The following is an 18,558-nucleotide window of genomic DNA, read 5'->3' as shown; positions in this document are numbered from 1 at the left end:
GTGAAACCAATGTTAGTGTAATCCAGAGTGTGAATGGTTACAGTTATCTTACAGCAAAAAAAGTTCAACACGCCAAGACTGTGGTTGAGCTACCCAAACAGCACCACTCTCTAGCACTTTCCCCACAGACCTGCAAATACATTACATACTGTTCTGAAAGTTAGTGTTAAATCTGATTCCATTATCCTTTTAGGCAAAGAATTCCTGATCATAACACACTGCACAAAAACAAACTCCTTCTGGTTCTTATGCAGTTGCCTTTGATGATATCCATAAGTTATCAATGCGCCTGGCAGTGGAAACTGTTTTTTTCAAAACTTTTTATAATTTTGAACATCTCTTAAATATTTCATTAACCCTCCCAGCTCTAAGGACATAAATCTAAGCTCCTCTAATCTTACCACGTAACTTAGATCCTTCTACCAATGTAGGAAATCTCCCTATACCTTCCACATAGTTGGAAACTCTATGAAACATGGTACTCAAATTTCAGATGTTTCAAATGCTTTGGTATATGCAGGATGTTACAGCATGGAAATGGGCTACCTGGCCTAATAAATCATACCATTCTTGCTTCATTCAACTTCACTGTACCGACATATGGCCTTATTCTATCAACATATCCTTCAACTTGTTTATTTTCATAAGATATGAGTGACCTGGCAAAACCTGCAAACCAAAACATCTAAATTTACCAAAGTTTCCACCGAAAAAAGGAAGAAATTACAAACATGAAGTAAAAAGGTGAATGTCACTTTAAATAATTGTTACAAAAATACCTGCTATATATTCACAAACATCTACATTACTCCCCACAGACATATGGGATTCCCCGAGTTCAAAACTTAACCATCTCAACTTCTGATACCCAGGATCTCTCAGTTTCCTACTGAAATGACTCATTCCCTCCCTCATGTCCATTCACCACTGCCATAATGCATTAGAGGTCCCAGAAGTATTTGTTATGTGACCAGTGTATGCCTGCAAAACCTCCTTAGCTACATTTAAGACTCTTAATGTTGCAGATTTTCCAGAGATTGCTTTATCTAATCCCTTAAATAAGCCCTGCAATGTCGTTTGTTCAGCTCTGGAACAAAACTGAAGCAGTAACAGCTGCAGGGAAACTGCCCTATTCACAATTCCTGCCTTAACCATGTCTTCAGCTTTCTTTTCCATTTAATTGCACTGCACAATCCTTATAAATGTACCTTTTCAGCTCTCCCCTCTGCTGTACTTTAAAGCTGCTTGTTTGCTTGCTGATCATGCTCCCTAACCAAGGATTACCTGGACCAGTATTTTATATTATCTCAGAAAATTACATCTAATGCAAATGCTTCAAATTCTTTTCCCAACATTCTTAAAACAATCACAGATTCAGAGATATTGAATTATTAATTTTCCTTACTTGTCCCAACTTTCCATACTTGTTCCATCTTCCCTTAAAACACACCTGTGCCAACTCCTACCATGTACCATGGTTAAGGCATTCCACATCCTCATCACTGAGTTAAGAGGTTTCCCCAAAATTTCACATTAGGTTTATTAGATTGTTTCAGGCTATAAAACATAGTGCAGCCTATTGAGTCTCTACCACATTATGAAATCATGGCTTTCAAATCATCCTCAACCAAACTTTCCTGCCTTACCTCATAACCCTTGCTTCCCTTACTGACGAAAAAAATCTGCCTATCTCAGCCTTGAAGATTTCCAATGAGCTGGCCTCTACAACTTTCACAGTAAAGAATTCCAGAGATTCATTATTCTCAGAGGAAAAAAATCCTGTCTTAAACAGATAACTCTTTACTCTGAGACAGTGCCCTCTGGACTTAGATTTCCCCCAAGGGGAAACAACTTTTCCAAATCTACTATTTATCAAAAACTTTCAGAAGTGTGAGAGAATCTTCAATAACATAGCCTTTTATTGTATGATACCTAATTTTAGATTCCCATACGAGTAATAGTACTTTCTGTATATTTATCTTTAGAAACATTTTCATAATTTAAGACTTCTACCAGGCCACCATACAATCTTCTTGTTTATTCAGAAAAAGCACCAGGCTGTTTAATCTTTTCTCACTGTAGAAAATAACTGTTTTAACTACACATAGTACACTCCATATATCGATGCAGCAGGAATTCAAAGTCTTGTAGCAGCACAAGGACAATATTAAGTTGATTCTGGAAGTCAATGCAAATAGATACAGCATCATCTGAACTCTTCAGTTCATCAGGATGCCATTCTAAAAATGCACATGAAACTGCTCGATTCAAATGCATAAAATCATAATATACAAAGACGACCTGGGGTCCATTATAGCATCAATACACAATAACAGTACTGCTTCTATCCTCTGTTCAGTCAGTTTTAGCAATGTTGTTTCTTCCAAGACTTACTCAAGGAACCTGTACAGGATGGGTAGAACAGTCAACAGATTACATTCGTAAACTTTGTAGCTGAAGAGCAAACGTTTACAGGATTTGGTGGGCAAGCATAGAGAGAGAGCTCAACTCTCTAATTAGCATGAGCTGAGCATGTGTCTTTGATATAAGCAGCAGCTACCTATTCATTCAGAAGTAATGTGCAAAAGATAGAAATTAAACTTTTTTTTTAATAAAAAAAAAAGAGTCCCTGACTCCTGGATCTCTTTTTTTTCTAAATATGGGACATAGCTTTTGACATAATTTGCATGTGTTAGCATATGTAGAACAGCTCTGCTTCCATCAGCCAGGATGTGCCTTTGTTTGAATCTTCCAGTCCAGCCACCTTACTAGTCTGTTACTCAGTTGAGGTCTTGCACTGTCATGTCTTCACATCAAGTGGCCTAAGATGAGATCACTATCTGCAGCTGCAACTGAAATCTGCACTTTTACAGATCAGATGATAGGAGCAGTAAGTGAACTGTATGGTTTAAGCACTGCACACAGATATTCAAAAACTTGTATTAAATTTCAAAAGTTTGACAGAAAAAATAACATATTGATCAGTATACTTTCTAAGGAGCAGTGGAAGGCTTTAAAGACACATTTCAGCAGAAAACTACTAAATGAAGGGAAACACCTGAGTACAAACATAACAGCAAACTACACACGGTGCTGGAAACAAGTAATCTGTGGAAATTGATCGATAACTGCATTTCACATGACAGTGATGCGAAAGTAAGGGATCAATGAGTCATTGTGTTGCTGTCTGACACCCAGATTCATCTTTTCAATTAAATAATTAATTTGCAATGACCTGCTTGCTCTGAAACCTGAATGATTTGTATTGGGGCACATTTATTAATGAATTGGCAGATGACTCCCCGCCGATGCTTTTTCATATTCATTCTGCCACATTTATTTATTCAAATACTGACTGGCATGCTTTCTCCAAAGCCTGATTGAGGTGACAATATTTACATAATTAACTGCCAGCTTCCTCTAGCATCACCCTGCCTTTTGGAGTGCATGTCCAAAAATTGCTCCTTTCTTAAAAGATTAAAGATGACTGCACTCGTAAAAACAGTTGTGGATACAGTTGGAAATGCAACTTTACTGAGAACAGTACCACTTCTGATTGAAAGACTGGAAGGGATAGCAAACTCATCATTAGAAAATGGAAAACAAAAATAGAAATTGCCAAAAAAGCTCAGCAGGTCTGGCAGCATCTGTGGAGAGAAGTCGGAGTTAACGTTTCAGATCCAATCCTCTCTTTAGGAAATGGGCATGGCTTGGGCACAACAGAATTGCTCAAAAATGTAATAAACTTGAATTGGTGGTTTAGCATTAAATAACAAAGATTTAAAACTTTGACCCATCCACACATTTCTCTGACACCCTGGAGACATTTTGTGCAATTAAATACTGGGGAAAACTAAACAGGTTGGGCACCTGGCTGACTAGCTCAAACATTTCAGTGTCAAATTGTGTTTTCCTATGCCAAAGATGTGTAAGAAATGCAAGTTTTTTCCAGTTATCTGTCAGCAGAAAGTCATCCCTAATCACTTCTACACTGTTAATCAGCCACTCGCACTTTGAAAGGATTAGGAGGTGATCAATTACCAAGAAAGTAACTGGGAGTTTAGAAAAGAGGAACATGCAATGTAAGAATAAGAACGGCTTCCTTTGGGGTTTATGACTGTACCACAGCTTACATAGTCCCATGCCTTCAGTGGTTCTGTATTCAGTCCAACACAATAGTTGAATATGTATTTTACGAACACAGTCCTTCATCCCATTTGGTGTCACTATCACATAACCATTTCATAACTTACTTTTCTATAAACTCTAAGTGAATGCAGAGAAACTTGGTCACCTGCCAGAGTAGACCTATATAGGCTAGTTGTGTTTAATTTGCACCCTGTTAAGTTGGTTGGTCTCCACATCAAGGGAGCAGTAAGAGACACCATTCCATTCCCATACATTATCTCAGGTCTTTAGCTCAAAAAACAGGGAAGTGTAGCCATGAGGAGAATTTGTCTAATGACCCAGATAGTTTGCTGACCCTCACCAACTCCTTTTACACAGGAAGGTAGATCATTTGTGTAGTGAATAAGCACTTATGATTTTTGAAACTTGATCAATGCTTTCAGGGGTGATAGTGGTGGTGGGGTAGAAAGGAGACTTTTTTCTTTTAAAAAGTGACACTGCAGCTAGGTACTCCTTTTGAAACATGCTGCACAGTTTGCTAAAACATCCTGGCAGGATGAGCCAATCTCTTGACAGTATCATTCCCAGATGTAAATTAGAAACCTATCGGGAAGTTGAATTATTGCTGGAAGAGAGTACACTTACCCATATTTGAAGCAGGCAATGTTGTAAATTCTGTTCAAGTCTGGGCAGATTTTCCTCTGCTGAACAGGCAACTATGGCAACTGGAAAGACAGCAGACAAAATATTCAGTTTAACAAACAGCAATTTTATATTTCAAAATACTAACAAAGTTTGTTCCAATTGATTAATAGAGATGCAGCAATTAAGTTCATTTATTTGGATCTCCCAAAACTTAAACAACCAGAATAAGTAGCACTCTTTTGGACGGACTGGGTGTTTTGCACACTTTTTATCATCCCTATAGACAGTTATTGTTAAAATACCAAATCTGAACTATCAGTTTCTAGCCACATCTGCAGACTGTCCAAGTGAAGCGTGCAACAATGGTTAATCAACAAACAACAAACAGCAAAACACAGTTTAGCTCAGTTGATTTATAATAGCATGTTAACAAAACTGATATCTTCATCCTGTGAAATGCATTTGTTGGTTCACTGCTACAGTCTCAAGAAACCGCTTCATGCCTCCACAGGCTAATATTTAGAAGTAACCTGCTTAACAATAAGTTCCACAATCAGTGGAAGAGAGTTTGCTGCATTCAACAGCTCAAAAAAATTAGTGTCATGAGATGAATGAACATGGGATTCTGCTATTATCCCCAATTGGGCTTTGAGCCCTTAGATAAACTGTACAGACAGCGTGATCAAAACGACAATATATTTTCTCTTGGGCCAACATATCTGGATACATTATCTCCAAAGGACCAATTATACACCGGACCCAAGCTTCATGAGTAAATCTGTATGGGCAGATTACATAAGGTTGACCCCACTTTGTTTTTGGTTCATAGTACATCCAACTTGTCATTCGGGGGAAAGGGAAACAAGGGTTCCATAATGGTGCAACACATTCAAGTATACAGAAACAATGATCTTCTGAGAGTGTGCTTTTGTGGGGGTGAGGTGGGGGAAATGAGGGAGGGGGAGGGAGGGGGAAAGGGAGGAGAGGGGGAGGGAGAAGTGGGAGGAAAGAGGGAGGAGAGAGGGAGGAGGGAGGGAGAGGGGGAGGAAGAGGGAGGGGAAGAGGGAGGGGAAGAGGGAGGGGAAGAGGGAGGGGAAGAGGGAGGGGAAGAGGGAGGGGAAGAGGGAGGGGAAGAGGGAGGGGAAGAGGGAAGGGAAGAGGGAAGGGAGGGGAGAAGGGGGGGCGGAAGGGGGGGGAGAAGAGCGGGGGGGAGAAGAGCGGGGGGGGAAGAGCGAGGGGGGAAGAGGGGGAAGGGGGGTGTGTGCGTGCACGTGTGTTAGGCAGACAAAGGGGAGAGGGAGAGAGGTGTGTGCGGGTGAGGCAGACGAAAGGATGAATTGTAGTTCGCCAGGGAGAAAGAAACACTGATAATGGAGACAGTGGGTGGATGAAAATTTGTTAACTGTGCTGAAAGCAGCTTGTGTCATGACAGTGTTTGGGGAGCAGAATCCCATATTCATTCTTCTCATGACACTAATTTTTTTGAGCTGTTGAATGCAGCAGATAAAGGACATGTGTTCAGGATTGAAAATAATAGAACTCAATATCAAGTCCTGAATGGCTCCCAGGTGAACAATGAAATGCTGTTATTCCAACTTATGCGGAGGCTCACTGGTAAACCGTAGCAAGCCTGAGACAGAAATCGTGCCAAGGAACATGGTAGTGTGGCGAGGTGGCAGGAAACTGGAAGCTCAAGGTCATTTTTATGGCGTGGCCAGAGTCTGGCAACTGTCTTTGCAGTATCAGTTCAAACTAGCCACAACATAAAATTAACTTAAGGCAGGCATTACTTTATAAACCACAGAAGATTCTTTGATGTAACAACGTCCAAATACAACCAGCAAAACCATATCAGTGTGGCCGCAGATTATAAATTCAGAGCTGAGTGTGAGCAAAATCAAAAACATTTGAACCTTTGTGTGATAAAGACTTATTGAATGTACATGACTCTATGTTACTTCAATTCTGTAGAACAATTAAGACTTCAATTGCATATAAACATTCTTCTTCCCTTTGTTTACCTTCTCTTACCCCGAGACTAAACAGGCTCTTGTAATACAAGGGTAGTGTCTCTACCTCTGAGCTAGGAAACCTGCATTCAAGTCCCACCTGCTCCAGAGGTGTGTAATAACATGATTACAAAATATCTTACTGCATACCCTCCCACCAAACCAAGATTAAACAGGCTATTGTGGTGCAATGGTAGCGTTCATACTCTAGATCTGGAGAACTGGGCTCAAATTTCCTGATGAAGGGCTTTGCCCGAAACGTCGATTTCGAAGCTACTTGGATGCTGCCTGAACTGCTGTGCTCTTCCAGCACCACTAATCCAGAATCTGGTTTCCAGCATCTGCAGTCATTGTTTTTACCTTAAATCCCATGTACTCCAGAGGTGTGTCTAACAGTTCTGAACAGGTTGTTTTCAATGATGTTAATGCACAATGATGTCTGTACAGAGGAACTACAGAGAGCAGCGAAAAATCACCTATACAGTGTACTTAAAAAGAAAGGGTACCCAATGAATACAGTCCGCTGATTTCTCAGCGACAAACGCAAACAATGAGACAAAACACGCCCAGAAACCCTAGCCACTCTTCCCTACATCAAAGACATCTCGGAAATGACTGCCAGACTACACAGACCCCTTGGCATCATGGTAGCCCACAAACCCGCCAACACACTAAAACAGCAGCTTAGTAAATTTGCAGATGACACCAAAATTGGAGGTGTAGTGGACAGTGAAGAAGGTTACCTCAGATTACAACTGGATCTTGACCAGATGGGCCAATGGGCTGAGAAGTGGCAGATGGAGCTTCATTCAGATAAATGCAAGGTGTGCATTTTGGGAAAGCAAATCTTAGCAGGACGTATACACTTAATGGTAAGGTCCTCGGGAGTGTTGCTGAACAAAGTGACATTGGAGTGCAGGTTCATAGCTCCTTGAAAGAGGAGAAGCAAGTAGATAGGATAGTGAAGGCGGCGTTTGGTATGCTTTCCTTTATTGGTCAGAGTGTTGAGTACAGGAGATGGGAGGTCATGTTGCGGCTGTACAGGACATTGGTTAGGCCACTGTTGGAATATTTCGTGCAATTCTGGTCTCCTTCCTATCAGATAGATGTTGTGAAACTTGAAAGGGTTCAGAAAAGATTTACAAGAATGTTGCCAGGGTTGGAGGATCTGAGCTACAGGGAGAGGCTGAACAGGCTGGGGCTGTTTTCCCTGGAGCGTCGGAAGCTGAGGGGTGACCTTATAAAGGTTTACAAAACTATGAGGGGCATGGATAGGATAAATTGGCAAAGTCTTTTCCCTGGGGTCGGGGAGTCCAGAACTAGAGGGCATAGGTTTAGGGTGAGAGGGGAAGGATATAAAAGAGACCTAAAGGGCAACCTTTTTCACGCAGAGGGTGCTAAGTGTATGGAATGAGCTGCCAGAGGATGTGGTGGAGGCTGGTACAATTGCAACAGTTAAGAGGCATTTGGATGGGTATATAAATAGGAAAGGTTTGGAGGGATATGGGCCGGGTACTGGCAGGTGGGACTTGATTGGGTTGGAATATCTCGTCGGCATGGACGGGTTGGACCGAATGGTCTGTTTCCATGCTATATGACTCTATGACCATATACAGACAACATGCAAAACTAATGTCATCTACAAAATACCTTGCAAGAATTGTAACAAACACTACATTGGACAATCAGGCAGAAAACTAGCCACCAGGATACATGAAAACCAACTAGCCACAAAAAGACATGACTCTCTCTCATTCGTATCCTCACATATGGATGAGGAAGGACACCACTTTGACTGGGACAATACATCCATCCAAAGACATGCATGAGAATTCCTAGAACCATGACATTCCAACTGGAACTCTATCATCAAACACATTGACTTGGACCCCATTTATCACCCCTGAGAAAAAGAACAGAAAATGACAACACTACCCCAAGGAAACCTAAACACAAATAAAAAGCAGGCCATACCACTAGTGCTTCATCCGGAGGCTCACTGATGTTACCACCTGGTATGGTGACGAAACATCTGAAAACAGACCTAACAGCACAGCAAGAAAACCTACATCCAAAACTAGGTTTTAAAATACTTGCAAAATTATTTAAATACACGTGTAGGCTTCAGCCAAACTCTCAATGTACCCTGGTGACACAGTGAAACCCCAGTATTCAACACACACACACACTAAAATCAGCCCCTGTTCCCTCACCCCAAAAAAATGCCTTCTTTCCAACACACCTACTCACTCTCAGAAGACCCTCTTCTGAATCATTTGTTCCCTCTTAAACACTCAGCAACTCTTCTACCGAAAACCTTCCTCCCTCATTCAATCACCAGACCCTTCCCCAACCAAACGTCATGCTCCTACTCCCCATTTATTTGGCAAATCTTAATCTCAACATCCAGCTCCTTCTGCATGCCAAACTCCATATACATTAGAGACAAGAGAATAATTAGGCAAAGAGTAGAGACCAAAGTGCCAGTCTGTGGCTGGAGCCAGAAGACAAAACGGAGATTTTAAGTGAAACCATTGTATTTGTATTCACTATTGAGAAGGATAATTTTTGTTTAGAGATCAGAAAAGGGGAGCGCGATAGACTTGAATGAATTAGCATTGAGAGGAAGGAGATATTAACAGGCTTGAAAGTGAATCCGTCTCTGGGTCCAGCCGAGATGTATCCGAGGCTGCTGTGGAAGGCAAGGGAAGATATTGTCGGGGCTCTGACATTTATTTTCAAATCCTCTTTGGCCATAGAAGTTGACAGAGGACTGGAATACAGTCCGTACACTGTGATACTATTATTCAACAAGAAATTCTCTCATCAAAACATACAAGATCTTTAAGGGGCTTAATAGGGTGCTCCCGTTCAAGGGAGAGTCAAGGACCAGAGGGCACAGTCTCAGAATAAGGGGCGCCAATTCAAGACTGAGATGAGGAGGAATGTCTCCTCTCAGAGGGTGGAGTCTCTTTGGAACTCCTTGTCACAGAGAGCTGTGGGAGCAAAGGCCTTGCAAAAATTTAAGGCTGAGATAAATATGTTCCTAGGCGAAAGTGGGTACAGCAGATGCTGGAGATTAGAGTCAAGATAAGAGTGGCACTGGAGAAGCACAGCAGGTCAGGCAGCAACCGAGGAACAGGAAAATCAATGTTTCAGGCAAAAGCCCTTCATCAGGAATCCTGATCAGTAGAGAAATCAAGGGTTACAGGGAAAACAGATGTAAGAAATACCACATAAGCCATGAGCCGATTGAATGGCAGAGCAGGGTTAAGGAGCAGCATGCTCTCCTCCTGTTCCTATACTGTATGGTCTTCTGGATTATCTAGGAAGTTATTGGCTAGTGGGTCTAACATCCATGGTAAGGAAACTATTAGCAAAAACTTTGAGGGACAACATTAATCTCCATTTCGACAGACAAGGGCGAATCAATGTTAATCAGCACAGATTTATCAGTGGAGGTCATATCTAAAAATATGAATTTTGAGAGGTGGTGACAAGGTGCATGGATGAAAGTAGTGAAGTTGACATAGTCGACATGGACTTGTGTAAGGTTTTTGACAAGGTCTCACATGACAGGCTGGTTAAGAAGCTAAGGGTCCATGGGGTCGAGGGCAATTTGAAAAATTGGACCCAAAATTGACTTTGTAGCAGAAAGCAGACAATGATAGTCAAAGGGTATTTTTGTGACTGAACATCTGTATCCAGTGGCGTACCACAAGCTTCGGTGTTGGGTCCCTTGCAGTTTTTTGTGCGCATTGATTATCTAAACAAAATAAAAAGAACATTATAGCATAGGAACAGGTCCTTCAGCCCTCCAAGCCTATTCCGATCCATATCCTCAATCTAAATCTGCCACCTATTTTCCAAGGATCTGTATCCATCTGCACCCTGCTCATTCATGGATCTGTCTAGATACATCTTAAATGATGCTATTGTTCCCGCCTCTACCACCTCCACATTGCAGGCAGGCACCCACCACCCTCTGCGTGAAGAACATTCCACATGTATCTCCCCTAAACTTTTCCCCTCTCACTTTGAACTCGTGACCCCGAGTAATTGAGTCTTCCACTCCGGGAAAAAGTTTCTTGCTATCCACCCTGTCTACCACCTCATGATTTGGAGATGTCGGTGTTGGACTGGGTATGCAAAGTTAAAAATCACACAACGTCAGGTTTAGGGCGGCACGGTGGCACAGTGGTTAGCACTGCTGCCTCACAGCGCCAGAGACCCGGGCTCAATTCCCGCCTCAGGTGACTGACTGTGTGGAGTTTGCACGTTCTCCCCGTGTCTGCGTGGGTTTCCTCCGGGTGCTCCGGTTTCCTCCCACACTCCAAAGATGTGCAGGTCAGGTGAATTGGCCATGCTAAATTGCCCGTAGTGTTAGGTAAGGGGTATCTATAGATATAGATGTAGGGGTATGGGTGGGTTACGCTTCGGCGAGGCGGTGTGGACTTGTTTGGCCGAAGGGCCTGTTTCCACACTGTAAATAATCTAATCTAATCCAACAGGTTTATTCAGAAGCACTAGCTTTCGGAACAGTGCTCCTTCATCAGGTGGTTGTTGTATGATGTTTTAACTTTGTACACCTCTCATGATTTTGTAGGTCTCAATCAGGTCCCTCTTCAAATCTCCTTTTTTCCAATGAAAGTAATCCTAACCTACTCAATCTCTCCTCACAGCTAGCACCCTCCATACCTGGTGAACCACTTCTGCATCCTCTCCAAAGCATCCACAACCTTTTGGTAATATGGCGACCAGAGCTATACACAGTATCCCAAATGTGGCCCAACCAAGGTCTTATACAACTGTAACATGACCAGCCAACTCTTGTACTCAATACCCCGTCCAATGAAGTTCTTGACCACTCCACTGACCTGTGTTGCCATCTTCAGGGAACAATGGACCAGATCTCTCTGCACATGAATTTTCCCCAGGACTTTTCCATTTACTGTACAGTTCGCTCTGGAACTGCATCTTCAAAATGCATCACCTCGCATTTGTCCGGATTGAACTCCATCTGCCATTTCTCTGTCCAACTCTACAATCTACCTATATTCTGCGGTATTCTCTGACTGCCCCCTTTACTATCTGATACTCCACCAATCTTAGTGTCATCTGCAAACTTGCTAATGAGACAACCTACACCTTCCTCCAGATCATTTATGTATATCACAAACAACAGTGATCCCAGCACGGGTCCCTGTGAGACACAGAGTCATAGAGTTGTACAGCACAGAAACAAACCATTCGGTCCATGCCAACCAGATATCCCAACACAATCTGCCAGCACCCGGCCCATATCCCTCCAAATCCTCCCTATTCATATACCCATCCAAATGCCTCTTAAATGTTGCAATTGTACCAGCCTCCACCACATCCTCTGGCAGCTCATTCCATACACATACCACCCTCTGTGTGAAAAAGTTGCCCCTTGGGTCTCTTTTATATCTTAAACCTAAGCCCTCTCGTTCTGGACTCCCCCACCCTATGGAAAAGACTTTGTCTATTTATCCTATCCATGCCCTCGTAATTTTGTAAGCCTCTATAAGGTCACCCCTCAGCCTCCGATGCTCCAGGGAAAGCAGCCACAGACTGTTCAGCCTCTCCTTATAACTCAAATCCTCCAACTCTGGCAACATCCTTATAAATCTTTTCTGAACCATTTCACGTTTCATAACATCCTTCCGATAGGAAGGAGACCAGAATTGCACACAATATTCCAACAGTGGCCTAACCAATGTCCTGTACAGCCGCAACATGACCTCCCAACCCCTGTACTCAATACTCTGACCAATAAAAGAAAACATACCAAACGCCTTCTTCACTATCCTATCTACCTGCAATTCCACTTTCAAGGAGCTATGAACCTGCACTCCAATGTCTCTTTGTTCAGTAACACTCCCTAGGACCTTACCATTAAGTGTATACGTCCTGCTAAGATTTGCTTTCCCAAAATGCAACACCTCGCATTTATCTGAATTAAACTCCATCTGCCACTTCTCAGCCCATTTGGTCAAGATCCTGTTGTAATCTGAGGTAACCCTCTTCGCTGTCCACTACACCTCCAATTTTGATGTCATCTGCAAACTTACTAACTGTACCTCTTATGCTCGCATCCAAATCATTTATGTAAATGACACAAAGTAGAGGACTCAGCAATGATCCTTGTGGCACTCCACTGGTCACAGGCCTCCAGTCTGAAAAACAACTCTCCACCACCACCCTCTGTCTTCTACCTTTGAGCCAGTTCTGTCTCCAAATGGCTAGTTCTCCCTGTAATCCGTGAGATCTAACCTTGCTAATCAGTCTCCCACAGGGAATCTTGTCGAATGCCTTACTGAAGTCCATATACATCACATCTACCGCTCTGCCCTCATCAATCCTCTTTGTTACTTCTTCAAAAAACTTAATCAAGTTTGTGAGACATGATTTCCCACACACAAAACCATGTTGACTATCCCTAATCAGTCCTTGCCTTTCCAAATACATGTACATCCTGTCCCTCAGGATACCCTCCAACAACTTGCCCACCACTGACATCAGGCTCACTGGCCTATAGTTCCCTGGCTTGTCCTTACCACTCTTCTTAAACAGTGGCACCACATTTGCCAACTTCCAGCACCTCACCTGTGACTATCAATGATACAAATATCTCAGCAAGAGGTCCAGCAATCACGTCTCTGGCTTCCCACAGAGTTCTAGGGTACACCTGATCAGGTCCTGGGGATTTCTTCACTTTTATGCGTCTCAAGACATCCAGCACTTCCTCCTCTGTAATCTGGACATTTTGCAAGACGTCACCATCTGCACAGTAAATACTGATGCAAAATACTCGTTTAGTATCTCCCCCATTTTCTGCGGCTCCACACAAAGGCTATCTTGCTGATCTTTGAGGGGCCCTATTCTCTCCCAGTTACCTTTTTGTCCTTAATGTATTTGTAAAAACCCTTCGGATTCAGCTTAACTCTATTTGCCAAAGCTATCTCATGTTCCCTTTTTGCCCTCCTGATTTCCCTCTTAAGTATACTACTTACTGCCTTTATACTCTAAGGACTCACTTGATCTATCCTGTCTATTCCTGACATACGCTTCCTTCTTTTTCTTAACCAAACCCTCAATTTCTTTAGTCATCCAGCATTCCCTATACCGACCAGCCTTCCCTTTCACCCAGACAGGAATATACTTTCTCTGGATTCTCGTTATCTCATTTCTGAAGGCTTCCCATTTTCCAGCCGTCCCTTTACCTGCGAACATCTGCCCCCACTCAGTTCTTGCCTAATACCGTCAAAATTGGCCTTTCTCCAATTTAGAATTTCAACTTTTCGATCTGGTCTATCCTTTTCCATCACTGTTTTAAATCTAATAGAATTATGGTCGCTGGCCCCAAAGTGCTCCCCCACTGACACCTCAGTCACCTGCCTTGCCTTATTTCCCAAGAGTAGGCCAAGTTTTACACCTTCTTTCGTAGGTACATCCACATACAGAATCAGAAAATTTTCTCATACACACTTGACAAATTCCTCTCCATCTAAACCTTAACACTATGGCAGTCCCAGTCTATGTTTGGAAAGTTAAAATCCCTTACCATAACCACCCTATTATTCTTACAGATAGCTGAGATCTTCTTACAAGTTTGTTTCTCAATTTCCCTCTGACTATTAGGAGATCTATAATACAATCCCAATAAGGTGATCATCTCTTTCTTATTTCTCAGTTCCACCCAAATAATTTCCCTGGAAGTATTTTCCACTGTTTAATATCCTCCCTCAGCACAGCTGTAATGCTATCCCTTATCAAAAATGCCACTCCCCCTCCTCTCTTGCCTCCCTTTCTATCCCTCCTGTAGCATTTGCATCCTGGAACATTAAGCTGCCAGTCCTGCCCATCCCTGAGCCATGTTTCTGTAATTGCTATGATACCCCAGTCCCATGTTCCTAACCATGCCTCGAGTTCATCTGCCTTCCCTGTTAGGCCCCTTGCATTGAAATAAATGCTGCTTAATTTATTAGCCCTGCCTTGTCCCTGCCTGCCCTGACTGTTTGACTCACTTCTGTTCTCAACTGTACCAGTCTCAGATTGACCTCTTTCCTCACTATTGCACTGGGTCCCACCCCACCCACCTTACCAGTTTAAATCTTCCCGAGCAGCTCTAGCAAATTTCCCTGCCTATATATTAGTCCCCTTCCAATTTAGGTGCAATCCGTCCTTCTTGTACAGATCACTTCTACCCCAAAAGAGATTCCAATGATCCAAAAATGTGAATCCTTCTCCTATACACTCATCTTCCCTATCCTCCTATTCCTGCCCTCACTAGCTGATAGCACCAGGAGTAATCTAGATATTACTACGCTCGAGGACCTCCTTTTTAAATTCCTGCCTAACTCTCTGTAATCTCCCTTCAGAATCTGAACCTTTTCCCTTCCTGTGTTGTTGCATCCAATGTGGACAATGGCCTCTTGCTGGCCCCTCTTACCCATGAGAACATTCCGTACCCTCTCGGAGACATCCTTGACCCTGGCACCAGGGAAGCAACACACCATTCTGCTGTTTCACTGCTGGCCACAGAAACGTCTGTCTCTACCTCAGACTGCAAAATGCCCTTACACAATTGATCTCTTGGAACCCAACGTACCTCTCATTGCATTAGAGCCAGTCTCGATACTAGAAACTTGGCGGTTTGTGCTACGGTCCCCTGAGAATCCATCACATTTTCCAAAACAGCAGACCTGTTTGAAATGGGTATAGCCACAAGACTCCTGCGCTAGCTGCTTACCTCTCTTACCTTTCCTGGAGTTAATCCATCTCTATGACTTGTATCTGAGACTTTCACTGGTCACAGGTCTCCATTTTGAGAAACTCCCTTCCACTTCTATTCTGTCTCCTGTTGCCCAGCCAGTTCTCTGTCCATCTAGCTACAACACCCTGGACCCCATGCGACTTCTTCTTCTTGATCAGCCTACCATGGGGAATCTAGACACAAATGCAGGAGGTACGATCACTATGTTTGCAGGTGATACAAAAACTGATTATGATGGAATTGTCTTTAATGTTAGTCAGGCCACGGCTCGAGTACTGTTTATAGTTCTGGTCACCACAGTTTGTGAAAGATGCGATTGCAGTCGACAGGTTGTCGAAAAGATTCACCAAAATGTTGCCTGGACTTGAATGATTTGGCTATGAAGACAGACTAGATAGGTTGGGCATGTTTTTATTTAAAACTGACAAGGCTTTGGGTGGGGAGGAAGGATTTCTGATTGAGGGAAGGTGTACAGTATGATGTTGAGGCACACAGACTGGGCAGGGAGGGAGACACTTTTTCCCCTTAATACGGTGTCAATTATCAGGCGTGAGGCACTGCGTACTGACCTTCTACTACCCTATGACATCTTGGAACAGTCAGTATTATTTCCACTGGTTGTAAAATCACTGAAGATAACAACTTGAAACAGTAAAGCGAAGGGAGGAATTTCTTTCTGCAGAGGGTCACGAAGCTTTGTTCAGAGCTTAGCTGAGGTACAAACCACTGCATCTTTTAAGCAAACCTGGGTTAAACTAACTGATGAAGACAGATAACCTGGATTGCGCTGAAAGTATTCAGCCCGAAATAGAGTCCAAACAGCTTCTTATGGTGCAAATGTCCTTGATTAATGTAGTACCTGGAACACACATATACATCAAACTCTTGTATAGCTGGTCTCCCTCCTATCGGCTGTTGTGAAACTCAAAAAGATTCAGAAAAGATTTCCAAAGATGTTGTCAGGGTTGGAGCTATAGAGAAAGGCTGAAGAGGTTGAGGCTGTTTCTCCTGGAGTGTTGGAGGCTGAGGGATGACCTTAGAGAGGTTTATAAAATCATGAGGGGCATGCATAGGGTAAGTAGATAAAGTCTTTCTGCTGGATTAGGGGAGTCCAGAACTAGAGGGCATAGATTTAAGGTGAGAGGGGAAATATTTAAAAGGAACCTAAGGGGCAACGTTTTCACGCAGAGGGGGGTGTGTGTATGGAATGAGCAGCCAGAGGAAGTGGTGAATGCTCATACAATTGCATCATTTAAAAGGCATCTGGATGGGGTATATGAATTGGAAGAGTGTCAAGGGATTTGGGCCAAGTGCTGGCAAATGGGACTAGATTAGGTTCGGATGTTTGGTCAGCATGGACAAATTGGACCCAAGGGTCCGTTTCGGTGCTGTACCTCTCGATGATTACATGACTAATGCTGCATTTCAGACTTGAGACATTATATTTATACCTTCAGCAAACTCCCTGTTATTGATCACACAGCATATAGAACAGCGCTTCCCAACACCACTCAGTTTACTAGATACCTTTGTTCTATTTCAAAAATATACTTTATCCATTAAAATCTTTATCTACATACATAGTCAGGAGAGAAGTTTGATTCTGTACATATGGAGAACAAACAAACCAAAGGCATCTCTTCCTTCAACTAGACTACCTTTACATGCAGTTGAGGCATTAGGAGATTTCGATAACTAAACAGACCACCAACTGTACTTCAGCAGATAGACCTTAGACGGTGGTCTTTCCCCACTATGCCTTGGTAGCAGCTGCTGCATGCTTTAGTGCGTCCCTCAGCATATAGTCCTGCAGTTTGGAACATATCTATCTGCAACATTCATTCAAGATCACCTGCTTGCTCTGCACGGCCAACAATTTTCAGGCAGAACAAAGGGTACCTTTCACTGAGTTGATGGTCCTGCTTGTCTCGGTGTGCATCCCGGGGAACAGACTGTAGAGTACAGCCTACTCAGGAGACAATCTAACAGGATCCATCCTCTCCTTTTCCCACAGGGTCTCAAGGACACCACATGCTGACCACTTCCTGATTGACTTGCGGACAAAGGTGATTTCTTTGCAAATTTCTCCAAGACAGACACGATAAGAATGGACCAACTACTTGGAACGCTGCGCCACAACTAGGCCAGTCCCATCCTTTGCAAGCCCAGGGACAGGTGGAACCTCCGAATGTACTAACACTTGGTGCTTGCCTACCAAGGATCTATGCACAGTTTGATGCAGCCACACAAGAAGATAGCCATCAGGATGAGATTGACATTAGGTACAATCACTTCCCCCTTATCTAGCGTTTTCTTTTCGGTGTCCCTGCGGACATGGTCTATCGTAAGACTTCCTGATGAAGTGAAAGATCGCTCAAGTGACTGCAATGGTGCAGGTTCTGGGAAACGACGAGATCTGCGCCATGTACAACAACAGAGTACCTCACACCTGATGACCAAGTTTTTAAACCCGTGATAGTGAGAAAGCAGTGATCACACAAGTTCTTTGCCTCATTTTGGCGATGTGCCCCTCTCAAATTTGAAGGAGATAAAGAATTGGTCAGCCCCGTTCCCAAAGGACATGGCTTTGCTCTTGCCTTGATTCATCTTAGCTCCAGAGGTCAGTTCGAACTGGTTGCATATACTCATGAATCTGTGCACTGACAGTGGATCCTAGCAGAAATTGGTAAAGTCATCCATTTAGAGGGAGGCTTGGACCTGCACCCCACTGGAGGCTCGCATTTTTCCTGATGGATCACCAGGGTATGGTCCAACAGGTTTATTTGGAAGTATAGCTTTCGGAACACTCCACTTTCATCAGATAACTAGTAGGGCAAGGTTGCAAGACATAGAATTGAGAGCAAAAGATCGAAGTTTCATGCAACGGATGCATTCATTGGCCATCCCTCACAGCCCTGATATGGCGATCACGGGCCAGATAGCATTCATAACAACCTACATAACGTCGGCCAGAGT

The 18,558-nt window shown here is 43.0% G+C and overlaps 1 protein-coding gene across 1 annotated transcript in view; it reads right to left on the bottom strand.

The window, feature by feature from the left end:
* map3k3 (mitogen-activated protein kinase kinase kinase 3) overlaps window positions 1–18,558 on the bottom strand; it is a 150,644-nt gene that overhangs the window by 114,567 nt on the left and 17,519 nt on the right. The window contains exon 2 of the mRNA XM_072561046.1: window positions 4,774–4,853. Within this exon, the coding sequence (XP_072417147.1) occupies window positions 4,774–4,777 (4 nt within the window). The 5' untranslated portion in view covers window positions 4,778–4,853. The remainder of the gene's footprint in view (window positions 1–4,773; window positions 4,854–18,558) is intronic.

Source organism: Chiloscyllium punctatum, chromosome 42 (assembly GCF_047496795.1).
Source record: "Chiloscyllium punctatum isolate Juve2018m chromosome 42, sChiPun1.3, whole genome shotgun sequence".
Taxonomy (NCBI): Eukaryota; Metazoa; Chordata; class Chondrichthyes; order Orectolobiformes; family Hemiscylliidae; genus Chiloscyllium; species Chiloscyllium punctatum.
The sequence above is the reverse complement of the archived record's forward strand: the minus strand, read 5'-3'. Positions and strand labels throughout refer to the sequence as shown.